The sequence below is a fragment of the Rhipicephalus microplus genome, chromosome 6 (assembly GCF_043290135.1).
Source record: "Rhipicephalus microplus isolate Deutch F79 chromosome 6, USDA_Rmic, whole genome shotgun sequence".
NCBI lineage: Eukaryota > Metazoa > Arthropoda > Arachnida > Ixodida > Ixodidae > Rhipicephalus > Rhipicephalus microplus.
In genome coordinates this window covers 128,653,947-128,672,663 of record NC_134705.1, presented here as the reverse complement: position 1 = coordinate 128,672,663, position 18,717 = coordinate 128,653,947, and the positions used below count along the sequence as shown (strand labels likewise).

Sequence of the window (18,717 nt, the reverse complement as noted above, 5' to 3'; positions counted from 1 at the left end):
TCAGACGGCCGCGGCATCTCCTTCTCAAAGGCGGAGACACACAAGCTCGCACCAATGGGCGTGCACTCCGTAATGACGTAACGAGCCGGACTGCCGACGTCTCCGTCATCGGAGAACGCCGACGACTGCACGGGCGGGACTACTTCTTTAGTCGCAGAGGTGATCGTTTGCAGCGCGACGTTCATCTGCGCGAGACCATTCCTGATTTCACGAGTTCTGTGCGACTATAATTGATTTGATCTCCGTCGAATTGATCTCCGTCGAATAAGCCTGTAATGAATGGTAAAATAAGTAATCGATAAGAGGACGAAGTTGAAGCGATGATTTTGGTGTAATTATTACGGTGTATTCACTTCCATGCCGGTAAGGCAAACTAGACGACAGGGCGGCCAAATAATCCGTAGAATTAGGTGCCGCATTTGAAAAATTGCCTTGATATGTACCGGAGCCCCCCGCCGCTGCTGTGATTGAACGGAACGGCGCTCTCCTGGTGCGCGCCTGTAAGATCTGTCGAAGTAGCTACGAACCAAATAAATCACATAACGAAATGACATTGTGTATTGATAGAACCTAAACTCAACGGGTCCCGTCTGCTATCTGCATGTCGACATACCCTTAACAGCGCAAGCGTCAAAATAAGCCATACATCACTAGTTATACGTCAACGCGTCGACGCTTTTGTTCTGACCTCGCCGCTTGATGTGGCTACGCAGCGGCTAATTTTTACCATTGGTTTCCTCGCTGTCAAGAGCGCGTTTTTGCAAATTGATGCGCACCTCAAGAAACACAAGATAATACCACGATTGACGTGCGATGATCGCACTCGTGAACATTTGACACACACATACAATAAAGAAGACGAGCTGTTACTTCACGTAGCTCTGTATAATGTCAAGGGGCGCGTATGAGTCAATCGCGAGCGTCTGCCACAAGCGCGCAGGTGAAAGTTTTCCTTTCAAGTACGCGAAGTCAAGAGATGATAAACGCAAAAGACGCACGCGCACACCTTTTAGTCGTCCAACCCATGTTTTTTATGGCACGCTCCCCAGTACGCCCGCGGTGCGCGCATTCGGAAGCATTTTCAGTGGGTGAACTTTGTTCGCCCTTCCTTTTCTTTGACGGGCACTTGAGGTCCCGAGGGGGCGGCGCTTGCAAGAAAGAAGGCAGATCACGTACAGGAGAGAGGAGTGTTCCTGATGCAGGGGGAAAAAGTCAGTTTCTACATACCAACACCTGCCTACCTACCTACCTACCTACCTACCTACCTACCTACCTACCTACCTACCTACCTACCTACCTACCTACCTACCTACCTACCTACCTACCTACCTACCTATCTACCTACCTACCTACCTACCCACCTACCTACCTACCTACCTACCTACCTACCTACCTACCTACCTACCTACCTACCTACCTACCTACCTACCTACCTACCTACCTACCTATCTATCTATCTATCTATCTATCTATCTATCTATCTATCTATCTATCTATCTATCTATCTATCTATCTATCTATCTATCTATCTAGTCTGTTTGCATAGACTGATAGATAGATACATAGATAGATAGATAGACATACATACATACATACATACATACATACATACATACATACATACATACATACATACATACATACATACATACATACATACATACATACATACATACATACATACAGACAGACAGACAGACAGATAGATAGATAGATAGATATCTAGATAGACATATATAGGTAGATAGATAGATATCTGGATAGACATATAGATAGATAGATAGATAGATAGATAGATAGATATCTAGATAGACATATATAGGTAGATAGATAGATATCTGGATAGACATATAGATAGATAGATAGATAGATAGATAGATAGATAGATAGATAGATAGATAGATAGATAGATAGACAGATAGACCGACAGACAGGCACAGATAGATAGATAGATAGATAGATAGATAGCATCTGATTTGTGATAGAGTTCTGTGTGTAGAGATTGTACTCGCTTATAAACCACAAGATGCCTTGTGTCTAACGGATCCTTAACTAGACATATCGGCTTCGTATCTCGACACTTTCACAAAACTTTTTTTTAGAAATTATTTCATTGAAAATAAGGCATTCTTCTTCATTCGTTTTCTATCAATGCGCGCTGTGTTGAGAAAATCGGTTTACATGACTGATTCCAATCAATTCGAAGCGTGGTAAGAGCTAGGAGATTCACTCACCGCGGTATCCTCATATAAAGCATTTGTAGATAATCTTGAGCTTACTTTTCAGCTGTCATAACAGTAAGCACAGAAACTAGGTGTTCGGTGACGTTTTAGCTGATGGCGAGCTATCAGTGGCGGCGAGCGTGTGAGAACGACAGGCCGGACGTAATCGCTGAAGTTTCTTTTAACGCGATATCGTTAAAGAGGCTCGTTTCGTCGGAATTCCAGCGTCGGCGTCGTTGGTTGTGAGTGAAAAATGATGACCTTTTGCGCAACCTAATAATCGAGAAAGAAACAAATAAGATAAACAATAAAACCTCTGGGTCTCAGTGCGAATCGAACCCGCGTCGTTTGGGTGGAAAGCGATTGTTATACTGCACAGCCACACCTCTGCTTGTGAATACAGTCGAAATAACTTCCTATGCTTGAAAATGCAGCCAAAGTAACTTCATGCCTTACAAATACGCGCGTCCTGGATGGCATGCTTCACAATACAATATGAAATATTGTCGTATTGTCGTAATAATGCGTGGTACAAGCGTACATTGCCACCGGGTGTCAGAACGTCGGATGATTATGACGAATATAGTTTAAAAACAGTGGCTCACTACAAAAGGCGCACACGCTATTGCACCCTGGCGACGTAGTAGGTGCATAGCTAGAGCTTAAAGTACGCAACAAGAACCGATTATCACTGTCGCGTTCAACTCTTAAAGTTGCAGCTAAGGGCCCCCCAATTTTTATCTGTTCTGCAGCCTGCAGCCACCTCGAACTGGCGTCCAAGATGGCTGCTTTACAAGAGCCAATAAAATTTCCGATTTTACGTAACAAACAGGCAGAGATGTCACAGGCATGTTAGCCTTTACCTGTTCAAGCAATTGCACACGGTTCTGCGCATTGCAATAATATAGGAATTTCTTAGCTTTTTGGCCCTGTAATTACTCTTTGTTTACCCCTTCGAACGACACGAAAGAGAAACGACGGCAGACATGATCACAACGAGAAGATGAATCAAGCGCGTACACGAAGAGAAGGACCAGAAACGGGCGAGGTGTGCGGCACGAGGTAAAGATCACTCGTTGACATTGAATTGTCAACCACATGGGCGACCTATATTTAACGAAAGCAGAAGAGTAAACACTAAGTCACACTGTGCGCCAGTCACGAACCATGCACCGCTAAAATGTCCGGGCCTTTGCCGGGGATATTTTTTGGGCAGTCGTGCGTCTAGACAGATCTTTGCAACAGTTCTAATGCCATGCATGGAGGTAGAGCCCTCACTGACGTAAGCGGGGCCGTTATTTTGTTGCAGTTTGTTTAGTTTCAGAAGTGTCTGAATGATTTCCGGCTTGATGTTCGGCTATGTTAGCAAAACTAGAAAAAAGAAAAGGAGAAGAGGAGAGAATAATGCAAAGATTGTAATATACTCTAAGAAGAAAAAAGGAAGAGTATGCGTTACTATTCAGGGGCATGAGAAGAGGAGAAGAAGAAGAAGATTGCTCATTCGCCACGAACATGACTATCTTTAAGGAGACGCATTAACTTTATTTCGGGTTCTACAACTATGCTACGGGAGTATATCTACAAAACGTGTTCACTTGTTTCCTTAAAGAGAGTCATACACTTGTCAAGTCACGACTAAATTAACGCAAAATGTAGCTAAGAACTGCCCCCTCCCTTCTTTCTTTCTTTTCTTGTAGCTTAGGCTTCCCTATTGTACTCAAACAAAACGCGGGAAACCTAATTTAGTTTCATAACCCTTGGTTTCTCGCGCTAAGCTTTGCTTTTTTTATTGCGATAGCAATCATATGGACACTCTCCGCTGGATTTCGCCGCCGGCATCGGCGTCAACAGTGGCGTCAATGTCATGCACCGTATATGTATACGTATCTATCTATATATATGAAAATACAAGAAAGAAAAAAAAAACCAGAAGAAAGCACTCCGCCGCGCGTTTTTTTTATTTCGACAGATCCAAGCTTCCATTCAAGTGCAAACTATTTATGAATTACCACCTGTTTTAGTTTATTTGTGTTCGCTTTGTTTGCAATACAAATGGTGCCTGCGATCACTTGGCATTAAACGCAGAAGTGAATATGACGATTGTATGCATTCGAGTTTGCAGCCCACCACTTTGCCACTTTGTCGCTAGAACATCGAATGACGCACATTGTTAGCAAGGTCACAGCTTTTTTTTTTTTGCTTATATCTGGTATATTGCTTCAAGTTGATCTTTTCCTGGTTAATTTCCCTGCCTTTACCTCATTTTATTCTCTCTCTCTTGTTGCCACAGAATACATATCTGGTCCAGGCGTTTTTCCCGGCCTATAACTTTAGTGCCGAGGCCACTAGGTATAAAATTTTTTGCAAGAAATAGGCAAGTAAAGATATCACCCTTTTTTAATGCGTCTTTTAGCCTTCACTCCTAAGCTCCGAACATTCAGTACTCGGTCGGTAGCTTGCTCTCTGTCCCGTGTTCTCTTTTTCATTTTTTTTTTTGCTTGCGCAACATGCCCACAGTTCACCCCTTAGAGTGCTCCGAAATGACATAAAGTTCAGAAATGAAATAATGGTTTCTACGTCACCTTCACTGCCCCTCCCTCACGCGCTATTACTTCCTCGTCGCTTATTTGTCTCGCAACACTGTTTGATCATGGATTTTCTAGAAAACGCTGCCGATCGGTAGTCGAGGCTCCCTAGAACCCGTGAGCCAAATATTATAGCGCAGCACGTGGCCTGGAACATAACATAAATTCCCAAAGGCAGCTAAAAATTTCTTTCCCTCCTCTTGACAAATGATGCTATATACTGAAAAATCATTGCGTCACAGGCCACGTATCAGTCATCGGCTGACTTCAGCGCAGCGCGCCCGGCCGCGACAGGGGCCGCCGCGAGAGGCCGCGACTTGTCCCCGCGCGCGCACTCAATCGCGCGGAAAAGCCGTGCAATTGAAGAAAAAAAAAGGTAAAGTGCCAAAGGTCACGAGGGGCGCGTGACGTAGTTTCTTTCCCGTGCCATCACTCCCTGCTTAGCTTCCTGCACTTTCTCGTCTAGAACAGGGAAGAGAAAAAAGCGATCACAGCATGCGACGAATCTCTGTAATTCCGCTCGCACTAGACGGATTTCAAAAACATTTGCGGCAGACACTTCACGACGCAATAAGGTCTTTTAGTGAATCCATTGGCTAATTAAAAAGTGTTGCAGGGCTCCTTTAAGGCAAAATACTTAGGCGGCTGATCAAAAGCGAAAATGAACCGGCGTCCCGCGTGCGCAGCGTCAAATAGAGGGAGGCAAAAAATGCACAGCTCATGGCGTCACGACGTGAATTCATTGTGACGTTACAGATCACCAAAATTCGTGACGTCACAGTAGCTGCCACGCTGCGTAACGTTCCACTGTGACGTCATCACATGAGATCGTAACTTCGCCAAAGCTTTGCCGATTATAGAGGCATTGCAAAACCAGGTGACGTGTCTCAGATCCCGGAGGCCAAGCGATACAACATTAGGTGCTGAAAGACTTCGGAGGGTGGCGAGGCAGCATCGATTCAATGATTGAGAAAGAGAAGATGGCTTTGGCCTTCGAGTAGTCAATGCATAGGGGACCCCATTGGCGTAGCCTAGGAGGCCTTTGGGGGATTCAAACCCAACCAAAATTTTCAGCCTTGCTTGCTTGTATGTACACGTGCACAGAAAAACGCACGCATGGAGATGGACATACATCCAGAATAACTGGACACCTACCCCCGACAAAATTTTTGGCTACGCCCCTAAGGAACCATATGAGTTTTTGCTTCGTGAAAAAACGTTGGTAATATTATCACTGAGAGTCGAGCATATCAGGACTTCCCGCTTTTCGGCTACACTCTGGTATCATCACTTGTGTAGTAGTAAAACGCATAAAAAACAAGGTAGACAGTTGAAGGCACACTATAGACAGGTGGGACAGGGCGGAATGAGCATGTGATTGAACCGAGAAGCAGGGCAAAAGACTGTCTTCAACCGATATTCGGTGAATACGGAACAATATTGAGAATATTTTTCCATAACGTTTCGCGAAGAAATTGTTGACGTCAGAAACTGCGCCGAATAGACGGGAAACTACGGTAGAGAATAACAAGCCCGCTCTTTGCGTCACGGGAGGTCTTTCAGAGACCATTTATAGTTAAAATACGCAATAATAACCCCCTAGTCATTAATGGATAGTCTTCCCGTGAACATTCCTTTTACAACAAGAAGACAAAATGCATACTTGGAACTCTGATACAACTGAAATGTCATCGACAAACTCGTAGAAGCTCGGCAGCAAAGCTCAGTTCAGACAAGCTTAGTCGACGTGCTCCCACTCTCTCACCCTCTTCCGCTTGAGTCGGCAAGAAAACCAAATCGGATTTCACTAGAACGAAAAGTGCTTCGGTGCCGCAATCTCCAGCTGCTCCGCTCGTATAGTCCAGCCTTCCCCTCCCTTTCTTCCACTACCGTCTTCAGCCCAGAACAGCCCAATCCGCAGTCCAAGTCAATGAACCTGCCTCGCGTTAAGGAACCAGCTTATTATCACGATAATAGTCTCCCCCGATGAACTTTTTCTTGTTTTTTTCGGGCGTTCAAACATGTTTGCGCGCGTACCCTTTGCTCGAGCAAGCGTGCGCGTCGTGGCGTCGCATTTCGACATTTCGCACAACGGCCTCATACAATGACGCGTCAGTTAGTGGTCCCAGCAGCTGCGTGGCATTTGCTCACAAACACACGCAAAATACAGACACGCCGCTGACTCACGCGCGCTTAAATACACGGTAGGCCGGATCAGTCTTTCGTTCATAGAGACGGCGAGAAAGGCCCCGGCGTGGCAAACGAAAGCCCGAAATGACGTCATTCCTTCGACTCGGAGAGAAGGGAGCGGGTCTCGAGCGTGTGGGGTAAGGCTTCAGCACCGGTGCGGTCGAATGACGTCACGACCTGATTGCAAGTGACGTGGAGGCCGTCGATCATAAGCAACATGGCAAAGAAAGCTCGGAGGGCCGAAGAGGAGAGCAGAAGGCGCCGCCGTCCATCGCACGAATACCATGCTCGTATACACAATAACGCGCGGGGTGAAGTGCGTCGAGCAGCCTTGATTGAGCAACTAGCGTCACCAGAGAAAGAGCGAAAAAGATTGACTCTCTCGTTTCAGCCACTGCTATATTTTTATCACTGCATTTTCTTTTTTTAAGACTGCACGGACTTTTTTTTTACTGGCAGTTATAAGTCATATAAGTATGAGTAGCAGTGGCGACAAATTACTGGTTGTCTCTTTTTTTGCAGCTCCAGACCATCCATACATTGTGTCTGTCTAACTATATTTAGACCAAGCACAATGTATAGATGGTCTGTAGCTGCAAAAAAAAAAGACAACCAGTGTCTGTCTAACTATATTTAGACCAAGCACAGTTGTACTATCACTACAAGAGATATCGGGAAATCATTGTGTGTTCAGAGACACTCTGAAATACTCGAAGTCATATTTAGTGGTAAAGCTGATGCATGAACGATGCTGTTGACTGCTAAGGATAACCTGCCGCGGTCGTTTAGTGGCGACAGTGCTCGACTGCGGACTTGAAAGTCGCGAGATAAAATTTTCGGCGCGGCGGCCGCATTTCCACACATACAAAACGCAAAATAGAGAGGGCGAAAACATTCCATAGGGCGAAATCTCAATATGAAGCCTGTGGACAAGAATCTTAGCGAGTCTTTCATAAAATAATTTCGGCGACCAGACGGACCCGTTAAACCAAGGCCTCGCGGACTTCGGGAAGCCCGTCGCAGAGGGCATCATCCGACAGTGTAGTGCGAAAGGGGGCGCAGGATGTCTGGGAAGGGCGGTGATAACTTCGAGACGCACTCCGTTGTGTCATGGAACGCCGTTAGGGAGTTCGCTCAGCCCAGCAAAGTCTGGGAGTGGTCGGAGACTCGCGTGCTCAGCTCAGGTCGTTGAAATGTTCGATCCCTCAATGATATCGTGCTTTGGGACGCAAAACTAAAATAATTATCCCGGTCAAAGACGACGGATAACGTGGGGTCATTATAATTACGCCGATGATGCTATTCCGAATCCACAATCAGTTTTCTCGGCGTACAACCCATGAAAGCATTTGATATTTGCGCGTGCAGCGATTGTATTCCTGCGCTATTCATCGTCGCGTTTCGTCGATCGCACAATGTAGCGCTACGATAACGTTATCACCACGATGAACTTAACGCCAACGCTTCGCGGTAAAAAAGAATCGAACAAGTTGATTGATTTGTGGGGTTTAACGTCCCAAAACCACCATATGATTATGAGAGACGCCGCAGTGGAGGGCTCCCGAAATTTCGACCACCTAGGGTTCTTTAACGTGCACCCAAATCTGAGTACACGGGTCTACAACATTTCCGCCTCCATCGGAAATGCAGCCGCCGCAGCCGGGATTCGAACCCGCGACCTGCGGGTCAGCAGCCGAGTACCTTAGCCACTAGACCACCACGGCGGGGCAAGAATCGAACAAGTGCTAGAGCGTGAGAGGAAGCCGTATGATTTACCTTCTTACAATAGCAACCGAAGACCGTGACTGCGGACAGGTTACGTTTACAGTATCAGTGCCTTTTACGGCACACCTCAGGTTTTCCGTGCCGTTGCGCAAATGCACTTCCGGAAGCCTGCTTGCTGCCTGCAGCACCACATAACGCTGGCCTCTTTCTGACGTAGAAAATGAACTGAAAAAGCGGTCCTGAAAATCCTCTGAAAAATGCAGTATTGGCATTGAATGTCATGTCTAACTTCATCGAATGTCCAAACTTTGCCTTAATTTCTCCATTTAGGCCTTTTTAGAGGAAAATATTGTTACCTAGTCAAATCTCTCTCTGTCTCTCTCTCTCTCCCTATATATATATATATATATATATATATATATATATATATATATATATATATATATATATATATATATATATATATATATATATATATATATATATATATATATATATATATATATATATATATATATATATATGGGGTATGTCTGCCGTGGCTTTGATGCTAATAAAAAATACCTTGAGCGGAAGAACGTCAGAAAACTGTTCTTAGCTTTTCGTTAGTTTTTTTATTAGGTACTAATAAAAGCTTATGTATGTTCGTCTGCCTACACCAATCTGTAATAAAAGTATGAGAGGTGGCACTTAAAGAGAACTTTGTTTATTACGTCAACCTCTAGACCAGAGCCTGACCTTTTATCTTCATAAAGGTCAGGCTCTGACCAAAACGTTGACGTGATAAATTAAATTCTCTTCAAGTGCAGCCTCTCATATACTTTTACACATAATGGATAGCGTCGCCGTGGCTATAGTTCTTGCAGACACAGCGACATACTAAAACTTCTGATACTTATTAACGTCACTCATAGTCACTGTAAAGGTTTGAGAATGTGTGAAGAAGTGATCGTCTAAACTGAAACGAAACGTTTTTGCTACTACCTTTGAAAATGTCACGGAAAGCAGGGATTATAGACGACCCCGAGCAGAAATATGCATCACAAAAACCTTTGGCGGGCAACATTGCGGTGTCGGATTAAGAGCGTATACCTAATTAATTAATTTGTTTATTTACTTTTTAAAGAGGAAAGGCGAAGTAAAGCATGACTACCATGTTTCAGCCTTAGGAAGTTTTTTTTCGCGTTAAATATTCATTGATGCTTTAACGCCAACTCTATGTAGCAACAAAATAAAAACGCATATACGTCTATAAAAGACCAAGAAAAAATTGTGAGTTTTATTTTGTTGAAGTTCAGTTTAACCATTTCTCGAATGACGTGATTTAATTGAACAAAACGGTTTGACATAGAAGACACTCCATCTATAGAGATGTCCTTCACTGGGCATACTTTGACGTCCAAACAATGGCGCATCCATAGAGTTGACTATAAATGAACCAGAGGAGACTCTCGCACTAGTGTCTATGGGAGCTGCACCACACGGCGCTTCAGTCAGCATGGAAATGATGGGAAGTGCACAAATTCGACTAATATTCGTCTTTTAGTTCGGGTTGGTTTCGCGTTCCCTCGATCCGCATCATACGGAGATGACAATCGGCAAATAATCAGTAGTAGCACTTCACCACCTTAACGTTTCAGGCTCTCCAATTAGAGTCTGGTCACGGAGTTCCAAATGGTCCGTTTTTTTTTGTTCAAGGCACAACAATAAACAAAGCCACGAGTGCACTGGAGGCCCACAAGCACGAAGAGTAGATAAATTTGTGTACTATCCTTCATTGCCATAGTGGTTGAACGATCGTAGCGACTGGGTCCCCTGTAGTTGATTTAGGAACCTCTGTGGGCGCGCCCACTCTGCGAGGAGCCTCGATTAAACCACCAAAGCGCAGCTCTCCCAGAGATACTATACTAAGTTTGAAACATCATGTGCGACGTTGTGGTAGCTATAGAAGTAGCTCGGCCTGCAAAAGGTATCACTCCACGCGTCTCGCGGTCAGCTTTTTGTCGTTGTAAACAGTCGCGCTAGCCGAGCGTTTACAACGTTACTTTACATGTAAGGCATACGAAACATGCTAATTTAGTACTGAGCCTAAAAATGAAATATGTTGGGAAGCAACAGCGACGAACTATTTCTTAATGCGAACGCATCGACTGCAAAGGCAACAACCAATGTACAGCCAGCGATGTTCTGCCGCACTTACCCACGCAGAAGCCAGCGGGAGTCACCTTAAAAAACCGATAGTGCGTTTGTTTAGGGGCCCCGGATCGAGCTGAACATAGCCTTAGTCTTATTTACCTCCAAGTGTAGTAATGAGGTATGCTACTCCTTTATTCTTCAACACTTCCTTCACACAGGCAAGAAAGCCATCAGAGGATACGTTCGGAAAAAAACCTTCTTTCCTTTTTATCTTTTCCGCTCTCTCTTGAAAAAGACATCATGCGTTCGAAACAACAAGAAGATAACCTAGTTAAAACTTCTCTCGCTATTTCTCGGAAAGTAAACAAAAGAAAGGCACACTGTTCCTAATGTCCACGCAAAAGAACTTACAAGTGCGTACGTGGATTCATATATGTCGTATGAAACTGGTAGAACGGCCACACGACATCTATCAGCGTGAACTGGAAGCGGAGGCGTTCTGCGAAATCCGGCCTTTTGTAGCTGGTTTGGCAACGCCACTTAACAAAATAGAGAGCGCCCGCTTGCGTCACACGTAAGCTACGTCACGAGCAGCGTATAATCATAAGGCGCACCGCATATAATGGGCTATGGAATAAATCCTCTCGCATCGAGTGTTTAAAGGGCAGCGAGATACACAAAAAGGTTTAATAATAACCAAGAACTCCCCTCTCAGTGGAGCAGGCGTCGTTGCCGAACTGTATAACTAAATATAGCTGAACAATCCACCTTCTGTGCCGCACTTACCAATAACGACACCGGTTAGACGTAGATCCGCACTGTTGCACGCAGAGGCTATGCCATCTGAAGGTTGAATATACAAAAGATGTGACAATATCGCATGCAACGGGAAAGCAATGAATCCAATAGCAAACGGCAGGAACATTATACTGACGACCGTTCAGTCGTTTAGGATCCACTATGCGTAACTACTCTACAAGTAGCTGACGTATAAGAGAAAACGACCGCTCCAGTGAACGAAGTGAAAATCGCCCCACGCACGTGAAAGGTTAGAGCCTTCTGCTGATTTTCGTCAACACAGTGCACATCGACCGCGCTCATTAAGTCATGGTTCGCAGTTATCCATTCGTTCGTCCGTCCATCCGCATCCAATAATTTATCCATCCTTCTATCCATTCACCCACCCACCAACCCATCCATCTATCCGTCCATCCATCTGTCCGTCCGTCTGCCTCTCTGTCTGCTTTTTATCTATCTATCTATCTATCTATCTATCTATCTATCTATCTATCTATCTATCTATCTATCTATCTATCTATCTATCTATCTATCTATCTATCTATCTATCTATCTATCTATCTATCTATCTATCTATCTATCTATCTATCTATCTATCTATCTATCTATCTATCTATCTATCTATCTACCTACCTACCTACCTACCTACCTACCTACCTACCTACCTACCTACCTACCTACCTACCTACCTACCTACCTACCTACCTACCTACCTACCTACCTACCTACCTACCTACCTACCTACCTACCTACCTACCTACCTACCTACCTACCTACCTACCTACCTACCTACCTACCTACCTACCTACCTACCTACCTACCTACCTACCTACCTACCTACCTATCTATCTATCTATCTCTGAGCGCCCACCCTACATTAGTGAAGCTAGTGTATTGCAATATGTTGCTGCATAGCTCGCAGTCTCACAGCAGACGTGCCAGCTGATGATCCTACAGGAATGGAGCGTCGACTACATTTACAAGTAAACGCATCACGCTCATTGTGTCGTCCCAAGCAAAGTACCCCGAAGCACTGCAAGCGGATTTCAGCAATATTTAAAAGAATTCTGAAAATTCATTTTACAATGCGTTATACTGCTATGCAATAAATTGATCATGTTTTGTGCGCTTTACGCTCTTGGCACTCGTCATTTTTACAGATGGAGATATTCTGTTCTCTTCTTTTTGCGTTGTTGTTGTCGGCACGTATTTATTTAAATTTGTTATTACTGTTCTGCTGTACGTTCGCTGCTCAATCGGGCACACATTGGCGACTTGCTTAGAACGTCTACATTTCGTGCACGTCCACCTTGGAAATTATAATATTACGTCTGTGCCATTTTTCGTTTATTTCTCCTATTCATTACACATGCCGAGAAGCTCGAAGAGGCGGGCTAGATTCTCGACCATGGTCGGTGCGTTTCGACTGGTGCCAAATGGGAAGGTGACGCCTGCACGCTTTAATTAGGCAGCGCTTTAAATAACCCCATGTGGTAGAAATTATTCCGGAACCTTACCCAATAACGCGGCTCACAATCATATTGTGGTACTGGTACGTGAGGGCCCAACAAATATTATTACGTTTATTTCTTCAGCTACGACTTTTACTTTGAGAATAGTGTTGTGTTAAACTGCAGAATCCATCTCCAACGAAAATCACGAATCTTTCTTGAGGTACAGGTAATACTGTTAAATATAGTAAAGAAGGAGCAGTAATTCATGTATGGCAAGTACAATCCGCGAGAATTCAGCAGGTAATTATCGAACGATGAACGATACACTATGAACTATAAAATGCAGCCATAAGACTTGATCAGCCCGTTAGTTAAATCTGCATGAATGTTGTTAGCAGCCAACACAAGTCAGCTTTTTTGTTTTGTTTTTGTTAGCGCTGAAATCAAGTCCCTCACGCTATTTGCTCTCATTTTGTTGAAGCTGAAGCAGTGTGCAGTGAACGAGTCTTCCATCTTTGCAGGATTGCTCGTCGCAGAGGCTTCGTGGGCTAGCTCACCGTTATTCACGCCATGACAACGCTTTAAAACTTCACCAGCGACAGCGCAACCGTAGTCACGGAGGCATTCACGGTACGCGTGCCATATACGTGCCACGGCGCTTCTGGTCGGAGAGAGCGATCTAAGAAGCTGACGTGCGCGCCACCTGTCATTGACATGAATACCTGCTGCACCCTCCGCCGTGCCCTGCTGTCTCCGTTGCTCCCACCTCCACTTCTAGCCACCATAGGGTAGTAGACCTACTTGTCTGGTCTTCGTTCTTTCAGCTCCGTTTGGCTTCGCGTGGTTTGGAGGCGTTTTGTGACGAGACTACAATCAGCAAATTATCAGCAGATGACAACGAGCAAATGCTCAGCAGTTGCACTTCACCACCTGAACCTTCCAGGCTTGGGAATACAAATCGGGTCACAAAGTTCACAATGGTGCGTTCTATTATTGGAAACAAAACCAAACCAGATCAATAAAAAAATCCGCAAGCACGAACACTAGGAAAGTTGGAGTAATACACAAAACTGCCACGGTACATCAACAATCGTAGAGCCAGAGCTTCTTAGTTAATTTTAGAAAACTCGGTGGCTGTGATACGAATGCCAAGGTGACCACCACGTGCACACACTGAGAGTGTATACACGGGGCAAGTGCGGGCGGCCTGGAAGTTGAGAGATAGCAGAACAATGAGACGCGTGATAAATGCGTGGCAATATTGACCCTTACCAAGACGTCATCGGACGACTGATGACGTCAAGCCTAACCTCGAGCACTCGCCGCTTGAAGAGGGCGGCAGGCCTCTTCGCGGGAAGCGAAAAGGCAAATCGCGCTTTCGAGTGCCGCCTCTTCACGCGAGTATGTACACCTGCAAGCTATCTTCGCGACTCAGTTGCTGGAAGCGCGCGGACGTGGCGTTTGATTTTCCGGCAACGGCGGCCGAGTTTCCAGCGCGGTGAAGTGTTTCAATCTATATCCCACCGGAGCCTCACGGCCACAGCCGACGAAGCGAGGAGGTTACATCGATCAGCTCATGTGTATAGATACTATAGGAAGTCATCCAGCGATATCATCGTTCCGCTAGATTAGAACCTGCCACACAGCTACCGACCAGCGAAGGAGGCAATGTTAACCGGGAAACGCCAGTATTCATTCAATCCCTCATTCATTCATAAACTTAGGTAGCAAAAAACACCGATATACTTTGATCCTAGATATTACGTGAAAGCCGCATTCCCATCTCGACTAAATCACGATGCGAACTCACGGATAGCGTATTACGTGTTATAATGTCACTTGTTTCCGTGGTGCCACTTCGGAACACGTCAAATGATTCGAGAAATGACGATGACCAATATCACCGCTAAATTCTGAGATGAAAATGCCAAAATTCTTCCCCGCCCCACTGTAGGAGAGAGAAGAAGCGTGAATTTCGTGACGGGGTAGTTTGAAATCTACCTGTCGTGTCATGAATGCTGGCAGCGCGGCGATTGGAAAGAACGTCACATGTGCCGTGACTGATTCGTCTGCAATTACGTTCGTCTCGTGCACGGTACACCTGAAAATACCCCACGCACTTAATTTCAATCTGGAGTACCCACTTCTACACCGTGCAATCATATTCAACATTCCGCAACAGAAAACTCTAAAACTGCCTGGCATTGTTTCACTGAAATAACGAAAGAAATAGATATAAGCGATTGATCTGAAGGACGCGATTTTTGTGCCTTGTTTAGTCAGCCATCTTTATCTTCCCTATAGTCTTATTTTATTTGCATAAACAGATACACAAGGACACAGAGGAAAGAGGGAGAGAGCAAGCTGGCAACTGCCACCTGGAGGGGCACAACGCCTGCTCACTCTTTCGGGAAGAGGGAAGAAACAGAGGAAACAAAGATTAGATGGGAGAAAGGGGAAAGAAGATGAGGAAGAGAGAAAAAAAATGACGTAGACTTCGACAAGTATAAATGAATAATAATAATAATAATAATAATAATAATAATAATAATAATAATAATAATAATAATAATAATAATAATAATAATAAACTCTTTCGAACACAAAAAGTAGTCACGTTTATTCGTGTACAAAGCCGCGGACTTTTTTTAGGTTCCCAGCTGGAAGGGGTCGTGAAAAAACTGACGTATGTTATGACTACAAAAGTGAATAGAAATAAAAAAAATGAATGAAAGCTACCACCAACAACAAACGAGAAAGGCCCATGAGTGGGTGTAACCGCTTGAGTTAAGAGTCGTATAACTAAGAATAACCGAAAACGCGTTAGTAGCTGGCTGGTATAGGACCAATGAGAGAACGCCACGAAAACGTCGTCTGCTCCCTTCTTTCCGTCTGGACGTCGATCATTGCGGAAGGGAATGTCCAGAAAGCACTTGCCTGTGACGAGAATTTTTTGGTAATGTTGTTTTTGTTCCACCTTTTTTTCAAAGCACGGTTGCCATTACTGTGACCCGTCGACGTCAAGGTTTGATGATTGAATGCTCAGCCGCGCTTGATTCATGAGGAGGGACATAGTAAAAGAAAAAAAGAATGTAAACAACGACTTCCTCGTCGACACGCTTAAGGACAGCGAATGAAATAGACACAAAAACGAAAGTTCGACGAGAACCGTAGGCTCCGGTCACAGACCTCGCACCACATTAATATTAGAGGTTGCCACTTACCTACAGGACATGGGAGTAAAAGTTGCTTAGCGTGACCACACCGATAAAGAAAAAAAAAAAGCGACAACTCGCACAGTGGCCGTCACTAAGTGGTTCACCATTAGCGCCAGTATCTTAGTGATTCTTGGGTAAAGCCCTAGTTCGGCGTTTAAAAGCCAGCTCCGGCGATTTTTCGAGGTCAATATATCTCAATGAAGTCCACCAGGTACGTTCATTTGCACGTTTGCGACATTCATGCCCAATAGTAGGCTTGAGAGTTCCGCAGATTCTTTTCAAATGAATTTTACAGCTTGCCTCGAAACGCTCACTTCACTTGCCAGAAACAATGGCAACACTGTGTGTGTGACGTCAAGTTTTGCCTGGCGGAAGTGACGAACTGATTTGCAACTGCAGCGTCTACTTGTCTGCTACGAATTGTGTGGGTTTGGCCGGCGCTTCCTTGGTTGAGCGTGCGATTTCCTTTTTCGCGTTGGTGGGCGTGCGACAGGTGCCAAGTGGTGTTGCCTTGTGAGCCACACACGATTCGCCATATATTCAGCATAGCAGCGTAAGCGTTTAAGCAGATAGCCGCTGAAGGCATGGACAGGTAGTGCCATCTGGCGGGCATTATGTGCAATCAGGCAGGTTCCGGCAGCGTCAGGCAAATCTTTACGTCACACGTATAAGCGCACGCGGTTGAGTTTCGGAATCGGTATTGCGGTTTTCTGGTAAATAAAACTATTTTGAAAATTTTCAAGCATTTCAGTTATCGGGCTTCTGAGAAGAGTGCCCAAGGAACATAAAATCACCGTGATCCTGACATTGTTAAAAAATCGCAGGAGTTGGCCTTTAAAGTAGAGCGCATCGTCGGCATGTCACGATGACTCAGTCAATCAGACGCTACAGATCTGACGCACGCGACGCATGACGCGCGATTCTCCGCGGCGATGATTCATACTCGTGCGCAAACGCACATCGCGACAGGTGAATTGGGCTGACCGCGAAATTTTCCGCGCGCATCCCGCCGTACTGTGCCATATGAGAACCTTTGGCCATAGGTGCATCGACTGCAACAACGTTTCTGCGGATAACTTTTCGAGCGAGCTATATAGCTGCGAACACTCGCGACAAGTGTGAACGCCATGCGCCGGCATTTAACCGCACAAACAACTATACAGAACTCGAGTTAACTATTCGTGGTCGCGATTTCTTCTTTCGGCTGAAGAAGTTCTTCTTGACGTCTCCCGAAGATTTATGCTTTTTCATTTTTTGTTTTGTAGGAACTATGAGTCATCACTGTACACAGCGGTTGCCGCTTGCAGGTTTGGGGAGTAACTGTACATCTGGTTGTTCGTGTATTATCGGTGTCAAACAAAACGAGAACGGCAGAAGGCAATAGAAACGGTTCAGTGCGCGCCATCCAGTCATCACCATTGACAGGCTCGCAGCACACCGGTTTGGCTGTTTTGCGCATGTCACTGATGACGACGGGAGCGCTTGCTATATATATATCATTGTTATTGCTTGCCACTGTTCGTGCTTTACTTGACGTCGACAGCATAGGCGGGCTCAGGGCTCCTCACCGAAGGGGACGAACGTTAATCGCCACGCCCCTCGTCATTTGTTAAGTCAAAGTACGCGGCATATTTCACCCCCCCCCCCCTCTTAAAATGACAAATGGCAACCCACCCTCTCAGCCGAAAGCCACCCCCCCCCCCTTCTACCGGTCGTTCGCATGCCTGAAGCCAATGCTACCTTTTGGCGACCGCCGCGGTAGGTTATGGCGATCATTGTACCATAATACTCGTTGTTACGGCCCCGTATTCCTTGGTCTTAGGGTCCCTTCAAGCTACTTACGGAGCTTTTAACCCAACGCAACCATACATCATGTAGAGTGCGGTTAATTGTTAAAGAGAATACTCTAATGAGCACTTGTAATATTGCAGGCCCCATAACAGCAAGTGGACGTATAGAAACATCGCTTTTGCACGGAACTAGTCTATCAAATTGAGACAACATTAGTATTCAATCAACGAAAAAGTCAAGCAGCATTTTGTACAGGCTACTCAACAGTCTACCACATTCATTCTATGAATCAGGTGATGAAGAAATGCTCTGAATACAGCCAACCACTATACATTGCCTTTATAGATTACGAGAAGGCATTTGATTCAGTTGAGATATCAGCAGTCATGCAGACACAGCGGAATCAGGGCGTCGACGAGGCCTATGTAAACCTCTTGTAAGAAAGGTACAGAGGACCAACTGCCACTATATAGTGCTGCATAAAGAAAGCGACAGAATACAAATAAAAAAGGGTGGAAGACGAGGCGATACGATCTCCCCAATTCTGTTTACCACGTGCTTGCAGGAGGATTTCAGAGGCCTAGAATAGAAAAAGTTA

General features: G+C 45.0%; 1 protein-coding gene across 2 annotated transcripts in view; it reads right to left on the bottom strand.

Annotated features, from left to right (window-relative positions):
- The window catches only part of LOC142765485 (uncharacterized), a 53,778-nt gene extending 36,386 nt beyond the window's left edge, over positions 1-17,392 (bottom strand). For both annotated transcript variants that reach the window (XM_075866532.1, XM_075866533.1), the window contains exon 1: positions 17,313-17,392. In XM_075866532.1, the coding sequence (XP_075722647.1) occupies positions 17,313-17,377 (65 nt within the window). In that variant the 5' untranslated portion in view covers positions 17,378-17,392. The remainder of the gene's footprint in view (positions 1-17,312) is intronic.
- Between the last annotated feature and the right edge of the window lie 1,325 nt (positions 17,393-18,717).